General features: G+C 39.2%; 1 protein-coding gene across 1 annotated transcript; it reads left to right on the top strand.

Annotated features, from left to right (window-relative positions):
* The first annotated feature begins 7290 nt into the window (after nt 1-7290).
* LOC108974556 lies at nt 7291-8104 on the top strand. The gene is made up of 2 exons (XM_018942458.1): nt 7291-7698; nt 7762-8104. Exons 1-2 carry the CDS (start codon nt 7311-7313, stop codon nt 7803-7805), a joined length of 432 nt encoding a protein of 143 aa, XP_018798003.1. The 5' UTR covers nt 7291-7310; the 3' UTR covers nt 7806-8104.
* Nucleotides 8105-8824: the final 720 nt, after the last annotated feature.

Here is an 8824-nt window from a genome sequence, read left to right as displayed (position 1 = left end):
TGGTTGTGCTCTCGCGTGTGGGTGGTGTTGATGTGTGGGTCCTGTGGAATGTGGATTCTGTGTGTGTGGTGTATAGGCATTAAGGGGGGCGGCTTATCTCATTTACCCACTTGTATAGCCTAATGGAGTTAGGTTAGACGACAAAAGCCTCATAGAGTATTTTGTTGGCATCCCCTACTCTAGAGCGAATAAAGTAATTGTATCAGCCTAACACGATCGCGAAACTTAAAAGGCGCGCTTTGCTGCAAGGCAAACGTGAATACTTGGGTAGGAGGAAAAGGAAAGCACCGGCGAAAGAGGAAGCACCACGCGTTCTTGGAATCGGTGTACGTCGCATCAATGAGATGTGTTATTTTCAAGGATTTAACTATTAACCATTTTACGTTTTCAGCGTTGTTTGATACAGGTTGTGACTTATACCTTATGAGGTATGACGTTTTCCTGATGTTACGTGAGGTTAAATTATCTAAGCAACGACAACAGTTGTGAGGCATGGGAAATAGTATTCTAAAAAATATGGGCAGCTTTAATCGTAAAATATACATTGATGGGTGTGATTTAGAAATAATCTTTCATGTCGTCCATGAAGGTGTTATTGAATATCAACCTATTATATCGGGAGATATCGTCGAATTTAGGGAAAAATAACTGCGAATAGACTCTTGTTCCTGAGAACTAAAACAAAGAAACGGAAAAAAGTTTTTTCAAGAGCTTAAAGATTTTTGTTTAGCTTATATTCCAAATGGTAGGTAGGTAGGAGTGCAGCCCTGTCTTCTATYGGGTTCAATTAGCACTTGATGTATATTTTCGATGAAACTACTTATGTCTGATATGCTTTTAGTAAAAATCCTTTAAAGGCTTGGTGCTTGATGGATTTCAAGAATTTTGTGTCGGAACTGTCATAAGCCTGCGTATTCACAGAGAAAGTGGAAAATTGTTCCTTGTTCCCTACTACTCCGCAGCCTCGGCAGATGTTGTTGTAGGGCACACCCATTTGGAAGCATGTGCTCAAAATGGCCAGTGCCCTATTATGGTAGCTGTTACTCTGTATATACTTTTCCTAGACTTATTTAAAAAGTCGTAAGTTCTTTTCTTGTCATATGTTGGCCATACTTTGTTGAAATTGTCTATTGATCTCTCTTTTAATCGATTCTATTGGGCTTGGTATTAGTTCCGTCTCGGAGTCGTTACGGAAAGCTACTGCCTTTGCCAACTGATCTGCTTTTTTGTTGCCGAAAATGTTCCTGTGGCCGGGAACCCAGTCTAGGTGGAGCTTATCTTTTATTGAGATCAGTAATTTCTTGCATTTGTGGCCTTTTCTATGCCCAGCTCCTACGCATGTAAGATGCTAGCTGATTTCGGTAGACGGATAGAGAGAGAAATGTCTAGATCAACGGAAAATACTMCCCTACCTACTGCGCAGTCCGTTTTGGACACGTCAGTATAGACTATCGAGCTTTTTATTCATTCTCTCTAGAGGGTATCCTCAACTGGAAGTGTTTATTGAAATCAAGCATTGGGAGAATGTATGGAATGTATGTAGTCTGATTTATTAACGTAGAACTTGTTTAGGATTGCACTTTGTCCATAGTTCTGTTGATTCACACCACCAAATTCGTCTATTCTTATAGCAGAACATGCTGCTGTTTTGTGAATAAAGATGTCTATGAGTAGTTGATGCAGGACCACATTGAGCGCGTCAGTCGGACATGACTTGATTGCACCAGTAACACCCGCACATGCTGCTCTTTGTATTTCATTTCATTTTCTAATGTTTTTATTTGTTTAGCGCTGGTCACCATACCAGAGCTTCTTATGTATGTAAGTATAGGTCTTATGACAGCCGTATACATCCACATGATTATACTAGGTTTGAGGACCCAATTCTTGCTGACGATTCTCTTGCAAGTATAGTAGGCCATACATGCTTTATTTATTATTTTTTCTATATTTATTTCCCAAGACAGTTTGGTGCCAATCTCCACGCCCAAGTATTTAGCTGTTGGGGATAGAGAGAGTGTTGTACCGTTTAGCACCGGAAGTTGAAACAGAGGGATTTTCGTTTTGTTTATTTATAGCATCTGTTTTGTTCGCATTAATACCTACTCCATTGTTCTTAGCCCATATTCCTAACTGTTGAAGGAAACATACCTGATAATAACAATACTATATCGTCCGCATATGCTACACCTTACACTCCTCCACCGTTTAATTGGAGTAGTCTTTCGTTCAGCGCTACAACCCATAGAAGCGGGGAGAGGACCCTCCTTGAGGCGTCCCTGTACTGACATAACTTGTTTGTGTTGCAGCGCCGTTTGATGCTATAATCTTTCTATTCTCAAGCATCAATAGTATCCATCTGCACACAGTGTCATCTATGCCACCATGAGTCAGAGAATCACTTATAGCATTTACTTCTATATTATGGAAGGCGCCATCTAAGTATTGAAATGCAACCATGGTGTCTTGTTTGTAGTGTAGTGATTTTCCAATTACACTTATCACCTCGTTTCGGTTGATCGGCTCTCTATGTACGCATGTTTGGACTTCGATGATTGTACTTAAGTAAGTACATTAGCCTTTATAGTAACTGCAGCATAAAGCACGTGAGGCTTATAGGTCTAGGCCTTGGCATTATAGTGTCTCTTTTGTCTGGTTTTGGAAGAACACCTATTCTATTCTTTTCCAACTTCTTGGGATATAAGATAGTTGAAAGCTAGCTTTGTATATATTTTCATGCCTTTGAACCATTGGTTCACCAGTTTTTGCAGCATTATGGGCGTAAWCGCGTCAGTACCTGTCGCTTTAAATGGCGCAAAACTATTTTTGGCATATTTGATTTTGTTTTTGTCTACTATTTGGCTTCGGTAATCAGCTGCGTTTAACGGTGGTTCTTATTGAACCTTCGTTAAAGGTATTTGCTGACTCCCGGAGAAGTGCGTTGTAATTAGTACCTCCAGAGACTATTTTGCCGAGGAGGTCCAATCACTTCCCTCCGCCCTAATGTTGGCAGTAGTAGTATGATCTTTGGATAGCATTTTGCTCAGCCTTGCAACTTTCTATCGATGTGCAGAAAGATCGCCATGAGTCGTTTTTAGCTTTCCGGACTACTTTTCTGCATCTTTCCTTAATATCGTTATATTACTGGCAGATTTTGGTTCTAAAGCTCTCATTGAAATCTTTCCTTGTTGTATTCTCAAATTATTGAGTTCACTGTTTCATCAAGGAAGAGACTTTCTCTTTTTCAGAACTGTTCGCCTTGTGGATTTATTAAAAGTTGTGGTTAAGATATTTTCCCTCTTCTCAACAGACGTTTTTACCAAGGACAACGTCGAATGTCATATTCTGATAGTTGCACCGTGGATCTACAAATCACTGAATGGCKCCCACCCATCACGTCCGAGTATACATCACCTATTATCTGTCGTCGACTTAAAGAAAAGGTGATGAAGGACAATTTTCCCATGCCGCTTATTGACGATGTCAGTGAAGGATTGCAGAATGCTTCATATTTACGACTCTTGACCTAAGAAATGGATTATCTCACGTGCTTATCGAGGAGGGATCCAGAAAATACACCTCGTTCGTGACCCACCAAGGCCAATACGAATACCTGTATGTTCCATTAAGAATCTCCAACTCTCCAACCGTATTCATCGTTGCAGTTTCAGGAGCCTTGTTAATAACGGTAGGGTGGTCACTTACAATACAACTCAGTATTCTCTCTAAGGATGTAGATCAGGGCATAGCGAAGCTGGACAACGTAGCGGCATGAAGGCAGTTCTTTTGCGTGCTGTCAAAAGCAGCTCTGAAATCGACAAAGAGATGGTGCGTATCAATCCTCATTTCACGGGTATTTTCCGAGATTTGGCGCCAGATATTTACCTGGTCAGTTGTTTATTTGCCAAGTCTAAAACCACACTGATGAGGTCCAATCGGTTTGTTGACGGTGGGCATTAATCTTTCACACAATACGCTCGATGGAACCTTATATGCGATGTTGTGGAGGGTGTCCCTTTTTGTGGTTTCGGCAGAGCCCATTTAAATTCCAATCATTGGGCATGCTTCCGGCCATATGTTACAAAGAAGCTGATGCATGTTCCTCATCAGTTCTTCGCTGCCGTGTTTGAATAGCTGGCAATCCATCGGCGATCGCTGCTTTAACATTATTCAGATGAGTAAATGCTATTCGAACTTTGTCATGATCGGGCAATGGAACGTGTGCTCCATCGTCATCGCTTGGGAAATCGGGTTCGCCTTCTCCTGGCGTTGTACTTTCACTGCCATTTAGCAGTCTGGTGAAGTGTTCCTTCCATAATTTTAGTATGATCTGAGCAGAGGTTACTATATCACCTTTGTTGGTTCTACTAAAGTATGCTCTGGTCATGAAACCTTCTGTTAGTCGCCGCAATTTTCTTAGAACTTTCGGGCAATACTCCTGTCGGACAGCTTGTCAAGCTCTTCATACTCCCGTATTTCGACATCTCTCTTGTTTGTCTGCATTCATTTGCATTTTCCTTAACCCTATGGTTTGCRGCTGTACGTAAGAGCTTGAAATGCCGTCCCACAGTTCCCTTATAGCGAGTTGTTGATGAGAGCTCTCAGAGAGCAGGAGTGCAAGCCGAGTCGAAAATCGTTCGGCTGTCTGTTATGACTGCAGCTTTTCGACGTTGAACCTTCCTAGTGTTTATTGACGTGCCGTCGTAGAGGCATATGCATATGGTGGTGCATATGGTAGCTGCCTCGGATGGCTTGGTTGGTGGCTTTTCGATCCGGACACAACCAGGTGGCTTGGTGAGTTTTTTCCGTGCTAGAATATAGTACCACAGATAACCATATTGCGGACCCGGCGATGTCGATCAGACTAAACAAATTTGGGGATGTTCGTCGTTGAGGCTGAATTTACCCACTACTGTGTCAAAGATACCTTTTTTGCCCCCTCTGTCGTTAAAGTGACCAAAAAAGTTTCGCTCATTGAAGGCATCTTTGGTCAAATCTTCGTTCTCTTCCGTCGGGGTGTGGGTGAAAATCAGCGATATGTTGAAGAACTTCGCTTTGATGCGAGTTTTTACTAGACGTGCAACCCCCGGAGTGAATGACAGTACTCGGCAACGGAGTTTCTCTCCCACCACTGTAGTAAATGCCACAAAGACCTACTCGCCTTATTCCTTGGCCCGTTCATTCCATTTCTTGGACAGCGGGCCCCAAACCAAGCGCAAAACCTTGTAGAGGGCATGTTTCCCTTCTCACTTTAATTCACCTTCAAACGGATGTTTTCAGGCTACTTGGTCAAAGACCGGAAGTCGTGAGCTGCTTGAGCCATATTTAAAATTATCGTTTCTGCTCGCTCCCAAGTGAATGGTGATCAGGAACTTTTCTCACTTGCTACACATGACTCTATCCATGCATTGCTGCTATAAAAATCAACCCTGAACCGAAGAACTGACTTAACGAGGACAATGAACATCGACAGCGTTAAAAAGTAAAAAGCCTAAAGAATCAGTGTGACACTTCAAAACGAACAGTTGACAAATCAGGACGAGTTTGCTCGCAATCACCATATAAATCCAAGTTTGTGTAATATAAAAAAGTGGAAAAACTAAAAGCAAATTCGATTAGGTGAAATAAATTGTATAAACTAAAACCAAAAAGTGTTTCATTTTATGGGCAAATAAAACGAAAATTCAGTATAGCCAATATGTAATTCCAGTAAAATTTATTTAATCTCGCACATGACTACTGTGACTACTTGACACGCGACTGAACTTTTATAGCAGTGGCATTTATATATATATGTACACAAGTTTGCTCTAATGAAAAAATACTTAATTTTTGATATTGACTTCTATCCACTACCCCAGTGACACCTACATCGGTTATTAATATTATTCCAGGAAATCTCTACAAGGAATATATTATTTGAAGGTAGGTAGGAATAGTAGTTACATTGAATATTTTAATGAATATTTGTATATATTTCTTACTCAAATTAATACCCTCAAATAGATCAATTAATATTCTGTAAAAATTATTGAATTCAGTAATCCTATAAATGAGATATCAAATACCCACGTAAAGAATTACGTGCAATAGCAATTGATTTCAAAGTTAGTATGCTATAAATTTTCTCCCGATTTGCCCCGTTACGGTGCCGCCTAACTAAGCAGCTTGAGCAGCGATCATGCGACATTTTTAAAATAACTTACAGTTTTTAACTTGCGATACCTATCGAATGGAATGTCCAAATTGAATAATTCAAAAAGTTACGTAATGGAATTGAAACACAATAATTTGTTTTGATAAGGATTAATTTCAAATTATAAATAAAGGAGCTTTTATAGCGGTGTCACTTATTGTGACAAAACTTTAATAATTAGGCATGTGCTCTCGGCACATTATTTGTAGATAATTATATGATCTGCAAATATACATGTTCTATTAATCAATAGCTTTCCCTGCGCACGCGGTTAAGAAAGTTTTTTGGTAATTTGTTCACGCCTTGGGTTATATTATTGGAGTTTTAGTATGGATTACCAACTTTTTTGAAAATTTAATATAGCAGGTAGATATAGTGCTTATGTAAATAGTGTAGCTTTCCAACAGTGAAAGTATTGTTCAAATCGGTCAAGTACTCTCGCAAACAAACAAATAATCAAATCTTACCTATTTATAATAATAGTATAGATTACGAAATGCTAAAGATTACGAAATTGCGTAAGAAAGGAATGAACGATAGCATGAACACACAAATTTGTTAATTGAAACCCAAATATCTGACAGCTCTGCTAACAATACCGTTAGTTTATTCGGTTGCTATAGCCAATAGCGCCATGTTGTGACATCTCTTGAAATGAGAATGAATGATAATGAGATAATTAAATAATAATACCCAACGATTACCCTCTTCCCGCCCAACCGACGCGAGGGGCGTATTCCGCGAACGAGCGGAAGTAAGGGTCTAAACTGCCTGGTAGAGCAAGCGGGAACGCTAGCCATATACTGCCTATTCATGAGTTTTACAAGAAATATTATACCAAGAATCTCCCTACGACGGGAGATTTATAAGTTTTAGGGCCGTTTTCTTATGTAAGCAATAAAGTTCCCTTTACTAACTGGGAGGATAAATTGTTCCTCACTTAAAAGCGCGATTTAAGTTATTTCGTTTTCTCATCATGCATGTAAAAATATATTTGTTATTTCGAAATTATGGCAAGGCCAAAATTAAAATCCAACAATWGACTATAAAATTGGCATGTTGGCAATATCATGCAAGCAAAACGTTAACAAAATCAGCTGTTAATTAAAAAGTTATGATGGAAAGCCCAATGCTAAAAAGAAAAAGAGGAAAGAAGTTCACTCCCCAAGGAGAGAATGCATTAGTGGAGTTGGTGGATGAACAACGACATATTCTGGAGAATAAAAGATCCGATGCTGTCACATGGAAACAGAAGGAGGAGGCCTGGAAAAAGTTGGCGGAGTGTTTCACAGCTAGGATTGGGACTAGTCGAGAGTGGAGGACTCTACGGGATAAGTTCGAAAGCTTGAAACGAAAGTCCAAGGCAGAAATGGCAACCGAGAAATCAGAGCATTATCGGACAGGTGGCGGTTCGGCTGCTGTAGAAAGTAGCAGCATGGCAACGCAAAAAGTTGCTGCTATTTTGGGGGAGTCGGCCACTGGATTGGAAAATACCTTTGATGGTGATGCAAATAAGTAATTTCGTTGTTTCATATTTTCTAAATTGAGTGTCTTTTGGCACGTAGCTAGTGCCAACAATTTTGCCAGTGCCACTTTATCGCCAGTGTAAACAGTTTAGAAAGTGTCGCTGCATTACGAGTTTCAGTTTCGCTAGTGCCCATGTACCACCAGTGCCAGTTCTGAAAGTATCAACAGTTTGGGAGTTTCCACAGTTGTTCCTGTCTAACAAGGGTCCTTTCCAAATATTCGGAGTTGGATCGTGTCCAGTAATTGTTTTGAAAGCCGAAGATCTTCGACGGCACTGATGATACATGGGCACTAGTGGAACACACCTGTGATACAGCGGCACTTGCAAAACTCTTTCATTATAGTTAAAAAAGAGGGAAATTCCTTTCCTTCCTTTCCTTTCCCGGAAAGGGAAAAATTCATTCTCCACACTGAGGATATAACTGATGCCGACGAGCTCAACCAGGCAAGTATATATGTATTTTTTATATATATATTATTCGCTAACATTTCATATAGTTCATTCTCTTACATATATATGTAAGTGATATAAATTACATTTTTAAATTTTGTACAAAGTTTGAAGTTTTAATTTATATTGTTTCTTGTAGAATGATTAATGTTTAGATAAAACACATTGTGATTGATTTTTGCAAAAAAATGACTGTATATACTGACTGAGAAGTAAAAAATCGTCCAAACTTTTGATTGACCGTCCTGGCACCCGCAAGAGAAATTTGGAGGAAGAAAAAATTAAGTTGACAGTTTTATGCAGATGAAAATACCCGGGCTCAGGAAAAACATGAGCAAGAATTAATTGCGCTTAAATTGAAAAATGAGCTAATGCAATTAGAAATCTTAAAAAAAACCAAATTAGATTCAAATAAGAATGCACCTTAAGCAGTTGCGGTACTCTTGTTTATTTTTAATAATTTTTCCTGTTAAAGGTGTTGCACTTTTTTCCATATAACGTGTAAGTAAAATTAGTTTCGTCATTGTTTGAGAAGTGGATTTTTGTGTTGAAACTTTCTTCACTATATTTTTAAGTTCGTAATGAATTTTTTTTTGTGGTTTTTAATAAATATGTGCATTTAATTAAACTTTAAATTGCATGACTTTTTA

Source organism: Bactrocera latifrons, unplaced genomic scaffold (genome assembly GCF_001853355.1).
Source record: "Bactrocera latifrons isolate USDA-ARS-PBARC rearing strain unplaced genomic scaffold, ASM185335v1 scaffold_565, whole genome shotgun sequence".
Classification (NCBI taxonomy): domain Eukaryota; kingdom Metazoa; phylum Arthropoda; class Insecta; order Diptera; family Tephritidae; genus Bactrocera; species Bactrocera latifrons.
This window is presented reverse-complemented; position numbering and strand designations above follow the sequence as displayed.

What these genes read in the sequence shown, in the direction of transcription:
- LOC108974556 (XM_018942458.1), top strand. Translation starts at nt 7,311, where the DNA reads ATGATGGAAAGCCCAATGCTAAAAAGAAAAAGAGGAAAGAAGTTCACT. An exon ending in ATTGGAAAATACCTTTGATG is followed by an intron (nt 7,699 to 7,761) that starts GTGATGCAAATA and finishes TTTGGCACGTAG; the next exon opens with CTAGTGCCAACAATTTTGCC.